The following is a 15,009-nucleotide window of genomic DNA, read 5'->3' as shown; positions in this document are numbered from 1 at the left end:
CGGGGCCTGCGGAGCAGAGGGTGCAGAAGCAAGGGCATCAGGTGAGTACTGCAGCCGAGAGGGCCGTGGGACGGGGAGGAGAACAGAGGACTGGGGCTGAGAGCACGGGGCAGGGTCGCCCAGGGCATGTGCAGTGCGAAGCGGTCTGGGCCGTGGATGGTGGCTGGGAGCTGCCACTAATTTAGGGCGGGGGAGGGTGCTGCGGGCGTGGGCTGGGACCGTGGCAGGGGTAGTGACGGGGCCTTGGGAAGAAACCACGGAGAGAAAGAATGAAGAGCCCTCCTCAGCCCCCCTCTGGTGGACGTTCTGCCCTGGGGCTCCTAAGTTTGTGGCAGATGGGGTGGAAGTCATCCAGGGCCAGGTGAAGAGTGGAAGGATGCCCAGGTGATCAGACGTCTGCATCCTGCCATCTGGGAGGGGGCTGTGAGAGAGCAAGTTCCAGCCCCTGAGCACACGACGGGGGCGCGTGTGCTCACGCACCTCTCTTAGTGAGTCTTAATCCACGTCAGGGTTTCTCCACCTTTATTTACACCCCACTAAGGAAAGCTTTTAGACCTGTTTTTCCTAATCCAGCTCCCCCCATGAGATCTTAATATTATGGATAGACTGTATATGTTTATGTACCGTGGTCTTTTAGAGAGCCACAAACCACTGTAATAACTAAGATTTTTCTGGACCCCACCCCAAGAACCAATTTTCACCCCCATTCAGAAGGCATGGTCTACACACTTGTTTCACACGTCTGCCCAGGCCCTGTGGCCCTCACCTGTGTCTACCTCCTGTACCTTCCCGTCGCAGGTGCAAAGGTGGCATCTGCTGCGTGTCCATCAGCATGTGTCTGAGTGGGTCTGTCCATAGCCGGTCCGAGTGTCTTTGCGAGCATGGCACGCAGGCAGGTCCGTGTGTATGCCCGATTGCCATGCCTATGCCCGTCCCGGTGTGTGGTGGGCAGGAGGACGCAGGTGTGTGTGTGTCTGCCGCACGGGGGTCTCGGTGCCTGTCGGCGTGTGCAGAGCCCTGACTGGTGTTACGGTGCGAGCCTGCTCCTTCTGGCTGCGTCCAGATCTGTCACATTTCATGGCAGTATTTGCATGCGTCTGATCGCATGCGTCTGTCCGTGGGAAGAGAGTGTCAAAGGCCAGGAAGAGAAGCCACTTGGAAACACTGGGTCCAACCCTGAGGCGACCCACAGAGGAGCTGGGTGCCAGGGAGTCACTAACCCCAATCCCTGGTCCTTCCTGGCTCCACTCAGAGCCCAGCCAGGCTCGCCCAGCTCTCCCCTCACCCCCATCTACCCCAGAAGCCCCCCAGGACGAGGCACCCTCACCCTGAGGGAACAGGGCTCTTTTGTACCGGGCTCTCGCCTCTGGAGGGTGGGGACGCCAGGGGCCATCTGTAGGGTGGGAGAGGGCGGCAGGAATTCACGTGGCATGTTGGGAATGCTGATGATGTGAAACCCAGTCATTGATGGGGCTGGGTCCCTGCCTCCCACCCCCAGGCCTCAGCCGTGGGACATGTGCTCCCTCACCGCGTTCACTCCCCCCGCCTCCCCCCACCCCCAGAGCTCTGCTGCTTCCCTTTTCTTCCCGAGAGTTCTCCTCCGTCGCAGTTCGCCTCGGGAGGTGACCACAGAGTAGCTTTCAGGCTGTGTGGGAGGGTCCCAAGCAACCATGGGCAACAGAGACCATGTGGGCGGCCTACAGGATCTACTCACAGTAGATCCTGAAAGCGGGACGGGGAGGAGCAGGGGACCCTCAGGCCCCCACCTCCTTGCACCTGTCTGACTCTTGTTCCAGGTTGGCCGGCTGACAGCTTCAAGTGGGACCAGAAGACATTCCCAACTCAGGGAGACGGAGGTGAGGGGGAGGGTTCCAAATTCCCCTTCCTCCTGGCTTCCCCTGCTTCCCGATGCTGGTCCAGACTTGGCTCTATCCTTACTCTTTGGAGATCCCCAAGGGCAGGATGGTGATGAAGATAATTATTAGCACGTCACTACCACATAGAGTCAGGACAGTTTGGTGGTGAAATCTGCAGACCTGGACAGGCAGACAGGGCTTGAATCCTAGCTCTGCCACTTACCTGCTGTGTGGCCTCGGGCAAGTTACTCAACCTCTCTGGACCGCAGCTACAAAGCGAGGGTAATAATTGCACCTACCTCAAAGAGATCAAATGACTCTGTGTAGTAAAGTACTGGGGGTGGTTCATGGTTGATGCCCATACATGTGTTTGTAATTATAAATAATAATAGCAGCAGTGGCTAACATCTGAACAGGCTGCTTCCTAAAGCCTTCCTAGAAGCACCCTTTTCACTCCCCCTGGCCTTTAACCCTCTCCTCTCTTCTCCCCTATCCAGCTGTTGCTCACTTGCTGTACAAAATGATATTCCTCACGGCGCTGCCTCTGTTTTGGATGATGATTTCAGGTAATGCCTGGGGGTCTGGGGCTCCTGGGGTCTTGGCCCCTGAGCAGGCTGGGGTTCATTCTGTGGGTTCCTGGACTCCGACCCCGCCCCGCAGGGCAGTGGAAGGTGATGGGAGCGGGAGGATTGGGGGCATCCGGGCAGGACATGTCCCTCAGCCTCAGTGGTCTTACTTGCCCACAGCCTCTCGCGGGGGTCACTGGGGGGCCTGGATGCCCTCATCCATCTCGGCCTTCGAGGGCACGTGTGTCTCCATCCCCTGCCGCTTCGACTTCCCCGACGAGCTGCGGCCGGCCGTTGTGCACGGCGTCTGGTACTTCAATAGCCCCTACCCGAAAAACTACCCGCCAGTGGTCTTCAAGTCACGCACCCAAGTCGTCCACGAGAGCTTCCAGGGCCGCAGCCGCCTCCTGGGGGCCCTGGGCCTGCGCAACTGCACCCTCTTGCTCAGCAACCTCAGCCCCGAGCTGGGCGGCAAGTACTACTTCCGCGGGGACCTGGGGGGCTACAACCAGTACACCTTCTCCGAGCACAGTGTCCTGGACATCATCAGTGAGTTCCCAGGGGCCGTGCAGATGCCGTGGGGCTGGGGCCATGCAGGGGGTGCAGGGGGAGCAGGAAGTCCTCCTGGCACCTTTCCAGGAAGGTCTAGCTGGCAGGACCAGGGACTTGTTGGTTTGGCTGGGGGGAGGGGTGCAACCCCCCCTGCCCACACAGACCAGGCAGATGACTGAAACAGGCAAAGCAGGGCTCTCAGAGGAAAGCAGTGGTCTTACTCTTCCAGAAACACCTGGGGTAAAGGCAGCGGGCCCAGGGGTTGGGGCCAGGCCTCTGGATTCCTATGTTAGCTGGGCTACTGAGGGCAAGTTACTTAACTTCTCTGGGCCTTCTTTTCCTCTTCTGTAAAATGGGGTTAAGAACAGCACTCAAAGTTCAATGAGGGAATAGTTGTCAAGTGGGCAAAGCAGTACCTGGTACATGACGCCCAGCTCCGTCTAAGTGGTGCTGGGTGAGAAGGCAGGGTCATTGCTGTCAAGCATTCTGAGTTTTCCATTTGTTTGTTTTGTTTTGTTTTTGGCTCTGCTACACGGCATGCGGGATCCTAGGGACCGAACCCGTGCCCCCTGCAGTGGAAGCGCAGAGTCCTAACCACTGAAACACCAGGGAATTCCTGAATTTTCAAAGGGAACTGTGTATTTTTCTATGTTTTTTCAACATCAGCTGCTGATTCAGATACTTTTTTTAAAAAATACCCTAAATTTAGGTCAAATAAAATGCAGCTCTGGGCCAGTTTGGGCAATTAGAGTAGGGTCTACTGCCTCATTTCTGAGAGGCCCCGAAAGGCATGGAACCCTTAGACTCAGGTTTGCCATCAGCTCTGAGTCTATATGAGGAGCCAGATTACAGCCCTGAGGCACAGAGACCCCGCTTCCGCCGCCAGGCACAGCCAGACAGCTCCAGGACACACCACACACACACACACACACACACACACACACACACACGCACGCACGTGGAAGGTAAACCAGAGCAAACATGGGAAGGAGAGAGGTTTCTTGAGGAATATAACGTAGTGTCCAGAGCACAGACGATGAAGCCAGAGTGACAGGGATGGAAGCTCAGTTTTACCTCATGCGCGCTGTGGCCTCAGTTTCCTCATCCGCAAAGTGGGCAAAATAACATTACCCACTTTCTACGTTCGGCATGGCTGGAAGGACGGGCAAGTTACACACAGTAAAGTACTCAGACCACTATGTTGTTGTTTCCGTTATTATCGCATCTGCGGTTGGATCTGCGGAGGGCTCCTGGGTGAAGGGTACCCAGGAGGAGAGAAGGTTGTAGGAAATTCTGCATCCAAGGATGGGGAGGGGACCGGGTACCAGGACTGGAGTCGGACAATGTGGGGGTCCGATGCTGCTTCCTTCACCCTCCATCTCCCCGTCTCACTTAGACACCCCCAACATCATGGTCCCCCCAGAGGTTGTGGCAGGCACAGAAGTGGAGGTCAGCTGCATGGTGCCTGACAACTGCCCCGAGATGCACCCGGAGCTGAGCTGGCTGGGCCACGAGGGGCTTGGGGAGCCGGCTGTGCTGGGGCGGCTCCGCGAGGACGAGGGCACCTGGGTGCAGGTGTCGCTGCTGCACTTCGTGCCCACCAGGGAGGCCAACGGCTACCGGCTGGGCTGCCAGGCCTCCTTCCCCAACACCACCCTGCAGTTCGAGGGCTACGCCAGCCTGGACGTCAAGTGTGAGCTTGGGTGCGGGCCGGGGTGCGGGCCGGGGGCGGGGTCTGCGGCACGTGCCCGCTGACGTCCTGTGTCTCCGGCGCCGCAGACCCCCCGGTGATTGTGGAGATGAACTCCTCGGTGGAGGCCATCGAGGGCTCCCACGTCAGCCTGCTCTGTGGGGCCGACAGCAACCCGCCGCCGCTGCTGACCTGGATGCGGGACGGCACGGTGCTCCGGGAGGCGGTGACCGAGAGCCTGTTCCTGGAGCTGGACGAGGTGACGCCCGCGGAGGACGGCGTCTACGCCTGCCTGGCCGAGAACGCTTATGGCCAGGACAACCGCACCGTGGGGCTCAGCGTCATGTGTGAGTCGCCGCCCCCGCCCGGGGCGGAGCTGGGGGCCCAGTGGGGGCGCGGTCGGGACCATGCCCGTGGTTGAGGTGGAGATGGAGAGGAAGTTGCAGGTTAAGGAGTTCCTTCATTTTCCCCACGAGTATCTGGTGAACACCTACTCTGCACCACTCTCCTCGCTAGGATGAGATGGGAAGAGGCAGAGGCAATCCCTGCCACCCAGGAAAGCCTGTTAAATTCAGTTTCCTGCGGGTAGAGCTGGGCCTGGCTCCGGGAATCTGCATTTTAAAATGAGCCCCATTGCAGTTCTGATGGGAGGGCTGAGGAGAACCCAGGCCTCTCCCAGCCCCCGAACATTATGGGGCCCCAGGGAGAGGGGGCCCGTCAGACAGGATTCTTAACTAGGAGCCAAGGAGAGGTCATTCATTCATTCATTCATTCACAAATATTTATTGAGGCAAAGTGCCCAGGGCTGGGGATAATAAAAATGACAGCACCGGCCAACATTTACTCAGCAGTTTCTGAGTGCCTTCCAGAAATACTCTTCCCCTGGGGCCTCCCCACGGCTGGCTCTTACTCACCTCCTTCTAGGCTCACAGCAGCCCTCCCTCACCATCCTAGTTAAGACTGTCAGCTACCCCGATTTCCCATCCCACCTTTATTTTTCTGCAAAGCACTTATCCCCATCTTGCCGACTAGATGTTTGATTTCCTTATATAGCATCTGTCCACATGGGCAGGGATCTTCATCTACCTTGTTCAGGCTGAAACAGTGCTTGTCACAGTTGGTTCTCAGTGACCCCTATGAGGTTGGGAATATTATTAAGCCCATTTTCCAGATAAGGAAAATGGGGCCCAGAGGGGTTTAGACATGGGTCCACACACAGCTGGGAAGGGGTAGAGCCGGGATTCAAACACAGGCACTGTAGCTGCAGAGCCCCTGTCTCTGTAAACGAGACACCCAGGCCTGGGGTTACCTGAGCCATCCTGAGTCGGTGTGCCCTGATTGGGGTGTCGGGGGTCACATTTGGGGGTGGGAGCTTCTGACCATCGGCCCCCTGTCCTGCCCCCCAGATGCACCCTGGAAGCCGACGGTGAACGGGACAGTGGTGGCCGTGGAGGGGGAGACAGTCTCCATCTTGTGCTCCACACAGAGCAACCCGGATCCTATTCTCACCATCTTCAAGGAGAAGCAGATTCTGGCCACGGTCATCTATGAGAGCGAGCTGCAGCTGGAGCTGCCTGCCGTCATGCCGGAGGATGATGGAGAGTACTGGTGCGTGGCCGAGAACCAGTACGGTCAGAGGGCCACCGCCTTCAACCTATCCGTGGAGTGTGAGTACGCCCCTGCATCCGCTGCCCCTGCTGAGGGCAGCCGGCCTTGATTCCTGCCCACCCACCCCTGTGGTAGACGGCTCAACGGGGGACACCCAGGTTACCGGGAGGTACCCACGCATCCCAGCCAGGGGTCAGCTTCGCTCCAGCAGATAAGGATGAGGAAGGGGGGAAAGCGGAACCCACAGCAAGAAAATAAAAGCCCCACCTGAGAATACGGTACCCCCACATCCTGGTGTGGGCTTGTGACCAAGGAGATTTCTGAATCCTGTGGCCACAGCCCCTTTGCGTTAACTAAAAGAATAACCACGACCTCTGACCCTTATGGAGCGCCTCTAGGCACCAAGCAATGTTGGAAGCTCTGTACAGGGACCCACTCTTTCGTTTTTGTTACATCCAATGAGGGAGGTTCTCTTACTGTCTCCAGTTTCCAGAGAAGGAAACTGAGGTCCCGAGAGGTTATGTCACTTGCCCAAAGTCACACAGCCAGAAAACGGCAGAACTGAGATTCAAATACAGTGGTCTGGTTCCACTCTTCTGTACTGCCCATCGACCTCATCCTATGTTATGACATCAGAATACATTGATCAAGCCGTTGTTACATGCACGGGCTGTGTGGCTCAGTGGGAGGTGGGGGGTAGGACCAAGAGGACACCAAGCGTATTAACAGATAACAGTACAGCCAGAGAGATGAGACGGACGCATATAAAAAGCTAACTGTCTTGGGAATGAAGCCCATTGTTCCACTGCCAACCAGAGCCCTTCCCAACCTTCTATGGACATCACCGCCAACACCCCACCCCCACCCCGGCCGTCACTCGCTCGGGTCATAGCTCCCAAGTCGCAGTTTCCACTCCCCCTCCTCCAGCAACTCCCTCTGGAATGTCACCTTCGTAGTTCCATTCCCCCTGCTTCCTCCCCAGCTCCAGCCTGGCCTCTGGCACTTGTCTCCAAATTATTCCACCTACAATGGTCCCTACCACACAAGCTTGCCAGAAGGTTTTGGGCACAGTCCGTATATTCAATATGGCATGTGGCTGTAGTCAGTAGAGACAGATTATTCCTGGAGTGCCGTCTTCCAGGGCAAGGTGATGGCCACCACTGCCCTGCTAGCCCTTCCTCTTTGGGCACCTTCCTTCCCAGCCTCTGCTGGCTTGCAGCAACCAACGTGATCATGCATATGGGTTGTGCGGGTACCCCGCCTTCTCCATACATGCCCGCCCTTCTGCCTCACGCTTTTCCCCGTTAAACCTATATCCCAAGCCAGGGGTTCTTAGGTGTAGAGTCAGAGAACCCCCTGAGAATCTGATGGAAACCTCTGATCATACACACACCTCCAGCCCACGAATGTTTTCAGTCACAGACCCTCCCGTATAATAAGAGTGGTGGCAGCAAACGTTCATTAAGGGCCTACTCTGGGCCAGGATTGCATCCCCTGCACGTGTTATTTTGCTGAGCCCTTGTGGTCGCCCCTTGAAGCAGCTACGTATTATCGTCATCCCCTTTGAGGAGAAACTGAAGGTCAGAATTCCCCAAGGCTATGCAGCTGGAAGGCTGGCCAGTGCCAGGATTCTTCTGGACTCCTGTCGACCCAGTTCTTAAACCTCTGGCTGCTTCATCTCCCCTGCAGTCCTTGGTACCCAAGGTACTCAAGGCCTTCAGTCTGCCGGTGGGGAGGAGCAGCTGTGCCTCCCACCCCACCCCTGCTGAGCCGGTCACTGGGCTCCAAGGCCTGTGTCGCTGTGCTTACCCTCTGGGTGTCCGGCTTCAGGCCCCTCTCTGTCCCCAAAGTCTGGGTCCCCTAGTACCGGGGCTTCCGTGCTCGCTGACGATGGTGGGTGCTCCTGAGCGGGGCGGGGGCGGGGGTGGGGGTTGGGTCCCAGCACAGCGTGGGACCTGCAGGGCACTCACCTCACTGAGACCTTGTGATGACTAGAAGACTGGTTTCAGCCCTTTGCGCATATTGACCTATTTCATTCTCACAACAACGCGATTGGGGGCAGGGACTGCCCTTCACCCGTTTAATAGGAGGAAACGGAAATGCTACTGGTGCCCAGCACCCGACAGAGCTGAATCGACCTGGGTCCGAATCCCAGCTCTATCTCCATCTTGTGATGGAGATGTGCTGTGTGATCCCAGACAAGTGAATTCACCTTTGCTGAGCCCCGATTCTCTTCTCTGAAAAACGGGTATGACAGTATAAGGAAATCATGGTGAGCGCCCATAGTGCCCGACGTGTCCCATGTGCCCCGTAAGTCTTAGACATCCTCTTAGCTTCCCACTCATCTCTCCTTTGAACTCCTGGCTGGGTATCCGCCTGCCTTCCTGCTGCCAAGGCTTTGTTTGCTCACTTGCTTCCTCTGCTGGAGTGGTTCGATCCCTGCGTGGGATATTAAGCTTTCTTTTTCTTTTCTTCTTTCTTTTTCTTTTTTTTTTTTTTTCCGCTGCATGGGGTCTTCGTTGCTGCGTGGGCTTTCTTTAGTTGCGGTGAGCGAGGGCTACTCTCCGTTGTGGTGTGCGGGCTTCTCATTGCGGTGGCTTCTCTTGTTGCAGAGCGAGGGCTCTAGGCGCACGGACTTCAGTAGTTGTGGCTCGTGGGCTCTAGAGTGCAGGCTCAATAGTTGTGGCGCACGGGCTTAGTTGCTCCGTGGCACGTGGGATCTTCCCAGACCAGGGATCGATCCCAGGTCCCCTGCATTGGAAGGCAGATTCTTAACCACTGCACCACCAGAGAAGTCCCTAAGCTTTCTTTTCAACAAACTCATGTACCCACTTCAGAACAGAGTCCCGTAGCCCCTGGCAAGTCAAGGACCATTACCCCTCTTTGCACACGTGAGAAGTCCAACTCAGAGGCCCAGGAAGCTGAGTGGCCTGATTGGGGCCACCAGCCAGTAGATGGCAGAGCTGAGATTCAAGCCAAAGCTGTCTCACCCCAAACTCCCCATCCTGTGTGGGACCTGGGGCTTATCTAGTGTCAATCAGGGTTTCACAGGTCGCGAGGCTGCCGGCAATGCTGCAAAGATGCTGAGCACATGCAACAGGGTGTCAGCGTTCCCGCAACACTGTCACAACAGTACCAGTGGTGCAGTATTGAATGAAAGGATTTTTAAAAAATTAATCACTGTCCGTTCAGGTTTGTCATTACTAATTTACTCTGTGGTGCGTTAATTTGTCAATACTACAGCAAGCACAGTGCACGTCTGCATCAACAGAATTTGGAATATTTAACTGTTCATTTACTAGACGTAGAGATATGTACACATTGAGGTTCCATATGGAATGATCCCTATTGCCAATACATGGCTCAGGTGACTCCCTGCTCCGTCGCTGTTACCTGCATATTCTTTTTTACTGGAAATTGAAAATAAGTGGGGTAGGTGGGCCAAGGATCTTTTGCCCGTGTGGAAGTGGGTTTTGCTCAGGGCTGAGAATCAGAGGTCAGTCTAGAGCAAGCAGAGGGGAGTGCCAGACTCTCCATGAGGGAAAGAGAACACAGTTTAAAAAGCAACATTCAACGTTCTATTATAATTTCATATTTTGGAAAATGAAAGGAAAAAAAAATACCAGTATCGTTTTTGTAATTTAAATGGCAGCAAAGCAAAGCCCAACAAAATGATATTGGGTGGAGGGTGGTACCTGGTACCACGGGGAATCCTGCGAGGGAGGGAGGGTCAGGATGCAGGGGGCTCCAGGGAGCCCATAGGGGCATCTGTAGGATGGCCTGGAAGGGGAGCTGGCTGAACGCACTAGTTCATCCAGTAGGTCTTCCCAGAGCTCCTGCCGGGTGAAAGGGATGTTCTAGGGACTTCCCTGGAGGTCCAGTGGTTAAGAATCTGCGCTTCCACTGCAGGGGATTTAGGTTTGATCCCTGGTCAGGGAACTAAGATCCTGATGTCGTGTGGTATGGCAAAAAAAGAAAGTCATGTTCTAAGTGTGGGGAACAGAGTGGAGACTCAGTAAGAGCCTGTCTCGATGCAAATACAAGACCAGCCACATCAGTGTAAAACCCGGGTAGGGATAAGTGCTGGGGAGAAAACTCGAGTGAATGGTTATTGAAGCGAGATGCAACTTACATGGGGTGGTCAGAGAAATAGACATGGTCTGCTGCAGAAGCTGCCTGGAGTGAGGGCGTGAGTTTGGCAGGTGTCAGGGAAGTGTTCCTAGCGGAGGGAGAAATGCAAGACCCCCACCCCCACCCCCACCCCGGCTGTTGGAAACAGCTCCACAAGTATGAGAAACAAGCAAGGAGGCTGGTGTGGCTGGAAGGGAATGAGCCAGGGTGACAGCAGGAGATTAGAGAGTGGCTAAGTCCTGCAGGGCCTTGCAGGCGAAGGCAAAGAATTGGGGTTTTATTCTAAGTCACACGGGGAGCAATTTGCGGGGGGGGGGGCCTTTCAGCAGGCAGCACCGTGATCTGATTTATGTTTCACAAGGTGAGCAGAGTTAGAGGGGACGTAAAAGAGAGTGCAGAGGGGAACAGGCAGCTCATCTCTGCGACAGCCAAGGAGCCCCCGAGGCCCTGTCTCTAGCCCGCGGGGTCTTGGTCTTGCCCCTGCAGTTGCCCCCGTGATCCTCCTGGAGTCCCACTGTGCGGCGGCCCGTGACACGGTGCAGTGCCTGTGCGTGGTAAAAGCCAACCCAGAGCCGTCTGTGGCCTTCGAGCTGCCCTCGCGTAACGTGACCGTGAACGAGACGGAGCGCGAGTTCGTGTACTCGGAGCGCAGTGGCCTCCTGCTGACCAGCATCCTCACACTGCGGGGCCAGGCCCAGGCCCCGCCCCGGGTCATCTGCTCCTCCCACAACCTCTACGGCACCAAGAGCCTGGAGCTGCCCTTCCAGGGAGCCCGTGAGTGGTGTGGCCTGGGGCTGGGAGTCGAGGGACAGACAAGGACCCCTCTTGGATCCAAGCTCCCCTCCCCAAGGCTGATCACCAGCCGCTGCGCGTGGGTCAGGCTGCACAGCTGAGTGGGTGGTAAAGATGCCCTTTCCAGCCAGTTAGGAGGGGCTGCCCCGAGCTTGCCTGTACTTTACTGGCCCCTCCAGCAACAAAGGCCTTCAGGCTAACCAGTCAGTGCAAGGATATGCCAGCGGTGTAAATATTTTCCCTCTCACCCCTGCCCCAGCCTGTCTCCTAAGAACCCAGGTGTCCTCACTCCCACCGGCAGCCCTGAGGGCGCCTGGGTCTTCTCTTCCCTCAGATCGCCTGATGTGGGCCAAGATCGGGCCTGTGGGAGCGGTGGTTGCTTTTGCTATCCTAATTGCCGTCGTCTGCTACATCACCCAGACACGCAGAAAGTGAGTAGCCTTCCGGGCTGAGCTGGGGCGGGGCGGGGTGGCCTCCAAGGGCAGGGCAGGGGCAGAGCAGTTGGAGGCTGGGGGTGGGCCAGGGAGGGAGGATTCTGCTCTGAGAATGTTCAGCTGGATGGAGGAGAGAGGGCCCCGGCTAACATGGGCCGCCGTGGTCGGGTCACGCATGCCAATGCCTGGGCCGAGCACTTCTCACCAGTCGATACCTGTGCCCCGCATCCTGTACTGTGTCCTCCTGCCGCTCCGGTGTGATGGGGAGAGCCGGTACCCCTGGCTTGCAACCAGAACATCAGTCACAGTTGGTTCCGGAAGCCCCAACGATTACACGTATCTGTGGTATCAAAAACGCTCCTCAGGGACTTCCCTGGTGGTCCAGTGGTTGGGACTTCACCTTCCAGGGCCGGGGGTGCGGGTTTGATCCCCGGTCGGGGAGCTGGATCCCACATGCCTCGTGGCCAAAAAACCAAGACGTAGAACAGAAGCAATATTATAACAAATTCAATGAAAAGACTTTAAAGATGGTCCACATCAAAGAAATCTTAAAAAAACAGAACAAAACAAGACAAAACAAAACGCTCCGCAGTCCCAAGCCACATCCACCTGCCACAGGTGCGCTGCTGTTGATTTTCTGCCTTGTGGTGTGCACACATCAGCTCTCCTGACAAGGAGTTAATCTCCCGCTCCGCATCCTGGCGGCAAGGGGGTGCGGATAGCCCCAGAGCGGATGAGGAGAACCCAGAGCAGCCAGGCTGGGGTCCTGAAGGTGGCAGATACCAGGGCCCAGGTGACTCATCCTCAGCTGTGAAGCAGAGGAGGGCTGGGCAGTGGTGGACAGGAAGAGGCTGCTCACCAAAGGGGCTGGCTGCCCATCTTAGAGAGGCGGGTGGGAGCAGCTCTGGGGTCCCTTGGGCCATACTCCTTAGGTAGATGGGGTTGCAGATAGAGAGAGGAGTGGGGGGACCTGGGGGTCCCACTGGAGCTGACATGTCTTGCCCTGCAGAAAGAACGTGACAGAGAGCGCCAGCTTCCCAGCGGGGGACGACCCCCCCGTCCTGTTCAGCAGTGACTTCCGCATCTCTGGGGTGCCGGAGAAGTATGAGGTGAGGCCAGAACCCTGTGGGGCCAGGCTAGCTGGAGATCCTGTGTGCCAGGGACCCCGAGGGCCTGGAGGGGGCCCGGGAGACCCAGGGGCAGAGGGGGAGCTTGTCCTGCAGAAGGGAGGGAGGGGTCGTGCGGAGGGCTGGCTTGGCCCTGGGCTGGGAAGGGGCTCTCAGGCTGAGGCCTGGCGGGGGGCTGTGGAGCTCGGGGCCCAAGAAAAGCCCTCATCCACCCCGCCTGCGTCTATGACTGCATTTCCTTCTCCAATAGTCCAGAGAGCTCTCTACCCTGGAATGAGCACCCCAGGAGGTAGGTTCCGGGGGCCTCAGTGTGCCCACCTCTGGGCCCTTGTTGGGCCCTGGGGTTGGCGTGCATGTGTATGCGTCCCCGTCAGGCGTCCAGGTTGGTCCCCACTTCAGTCTGGCTCTGCCCAGCACTCCTGGCCTTGTCTATTCTGTCCCATTGCTGCTCCCCTCTGTATGTCTGTGGCCACTGTCCTGTGTGTGTGTGTGTGTCCAAAGGTGGGGGGTAGGGATGGAAAGCGTGACAGGGAAGCCAAAGTTGCACCTGCAGGATCTCCCAGGTTGAGGAGGGGGACCACACCAGACCCAAACATACTGAGCCAGGCATTTACAAAAATCGGGGAAGGTGGGCACCCGACCAGGTGGCTTTAATCTAAGAGCATGTTATGGACTGAATTGAGTGCCCTCCCCCCAAATTCCTATGTTGAAGAAGGCTTCCTGGAAACGTTGAATTTGTGGCGACTTTCAGGCTTGGCAGCGAGGAGGTTGTTTTGCGTAGCGGGGATCGGCACAGGCAAGAGCTCCAGAGGGGGACTGGGGACCGTGGGGCTGGCTGAGCTGGCGGTCCTTAAGGAAGGAGGCTCACACAGGACTCAGCTCTGGGAGGTGCAAGTGACTCCAGCCTTTGCATCTGTCAAGGGTGGAACAGGACCTTCTAATGGGTTGGTTCCCTTCATAGAGTGAGAGGCGCCTGGGATCTGAGAGGAGGCTGCTGGGCCTCCGGGGGGAGCCCCCAGAGCTGGACCTGAGCTATTCTCACTCGGACCTGGGAAAACGACCCACCAAGGACAGCTACACCCTGACGGAGGAGCTAGCCGAGTATGCTGAAATCCGCGTCAAGTGAGGGAGCCGGGGGCAGCCCGGATGGCCACCACCCCTTCAGGACCCTCACTGGCCCCCACTGGCTGTGGGCTTCCTTCCTCCCCAAAGTAGCGGGGGCTGGGGCAGGAAAGGGACGGGGCAGGTGACAGTGAGGTCCTGGGGGCCTGGCCTCCCCCTCCCTCCCAGCTGTCCCCGCCCTGCCAGCGCCCCAGCTCCGCATTGTGGCTCCCCTGTAACCTCCTTTAACCTCATCTGTCTGGAGGGGAGCCCGTCTGTCCGTGTTATTTATTGCTACCCCTGCCTGGTCTCTTGTCCCCATACCTGGCCCCAGGGCCTGTACCGAGGAACATGGAATAAATGCCCTGAAGCCAAACACCCGTCTAGATCCTGATGATTTCAGACCCGTCCTTGGGGGCCCTGCCCCCCGCCTCCTTGCCCTTCCCTGGCTCCTCAGGGATCCTAGCCCTGAGCTCAGGCCAGCCGCCCTTAAGTTGCTTCCACTCCGAGCTGGCAGCTGGTCCACAGTAGGTCACGTCTGACTGCTGGGTGATTTCACGTCACAACTCTCATTCCCGCTCCTGCCACAGGCGGAGCGACTGACAGCCCTGGGCTTGCGCTTACACAACTGCCACATCTCACTGAAAGACATGGTGGCTGCTTCTTCTGAAGGGGCCTGGCTCCGGACTCGCCACACTGCTCACCATTTCCTGTTGTCCCACACCTGGCTGGCTTCACTCACTGACATCCCCCACTGTACCCTGCGGGTCGCAGCGGGGGCCTCAGATCTCAGTGTTTCATAAGCCTGTGTCGGTTTGACCGCCGTGCCTCATATCCATGCTGTACCCTGCAGCTTCAATCTCTTTTCCTTTCCTTTTTTTTTTAAAAAAAAAGTAATTAATTAATTTATTTTGACCATGCTGTGCGGCACGTGGGATCTTAGTTCCCTGACCAGGGATTGAACCCGTGCCTCCTGCAAGTGGAAGCGCAGAGTCCTAACCACTGGACCACCAGGGAATTCCCAATCTTTCAAACTTCACTTGGTTCAAGAAATATCCATCAGGCAACAGCTGTGTATTGAAGCCCTTTAGGAAGCTCAGGCTATCCTGGGAAGGGACCTCCAGGACAGTCCTGTGAAGATGAGGACGCTGG

General features: G+C 57.0%; 1 protein-coding gene across 2 annotated transcripts; it reads left to right on the top strand.

Moving 5' to 3' along the window:
• The first annotated feature begins 1 nt into the window (after nucleotide 1).
• On the top strand, nucleotides 2-14,233 carry MAG (myelin associated glycoprotein). 2 transcript variants are annotated; one of them, XM_065899401.1, is made up of 13 exons: nucleotides 2-41; nucleotides 1,040-1,181; nucleotides 1,797-1,856; nucleotides 2,354-2,422; nucleotides 2,603-2,971; nucleotides 4,371-4,667; nucleotides 4,754-5,011; nucleotides 6,071-6,331; nucleotides 10,890-11,177; nucleotides 11,530-11,626; nucleotides 12,639-12,738; nucleotides 13,007-13,045; nucleotides 13,718-14,233. In XM_065899401.1, the coding sequence occupies exons 4-12, from the start codon at nucleotides 2,377-2,379 to the stop codon at nucleotides 13,031-13,033; spliced, it is 1,743 nt and encodes a 580-aa protein (XP_065755473.1). In that variant the 5' UTR covers nucleotides 2-41; nucleotides 1,040-1,181; nucleotides 1,797-1,856; nucleotides 2,354-2,376; the 3' UTR covers nucleotides 13,034-13,045; nucleotides 13,718-14,233. The 2 variants fall into 2 exon arrangements, with proteins under 2 accessions (XP_065755473.1, XP_065755472.1); XM_065899400.1 differs by lacking the exons at nucleotides 1,040-1,181; nucleotides 13,007-13,045 and having other exon boundaries at nucleotides 32-41.
• The last annotated feature ends 776 nt before the right edge of the window (nucleotides 14,234-15,009 follow it).

Source organism: Phocoena phocoena, chromosome 20, assembly GCF_963924675.1.
Source record: "Phocoena phocoena chromosome 20, mPhoPho1.1, whole genome shotgun sequence".
Classification (NCBI taxonomy): Eukaryota; Metazoa; Chordata; class Mammalia; order Artiodactyla; family Phocoenidae; genus Phocoena; species Phocoena phocoena.
Note: the sequence above shows the minus strand (reverse complement) of the source record. Positions and strands in the feature narration are given on the sequence as shown.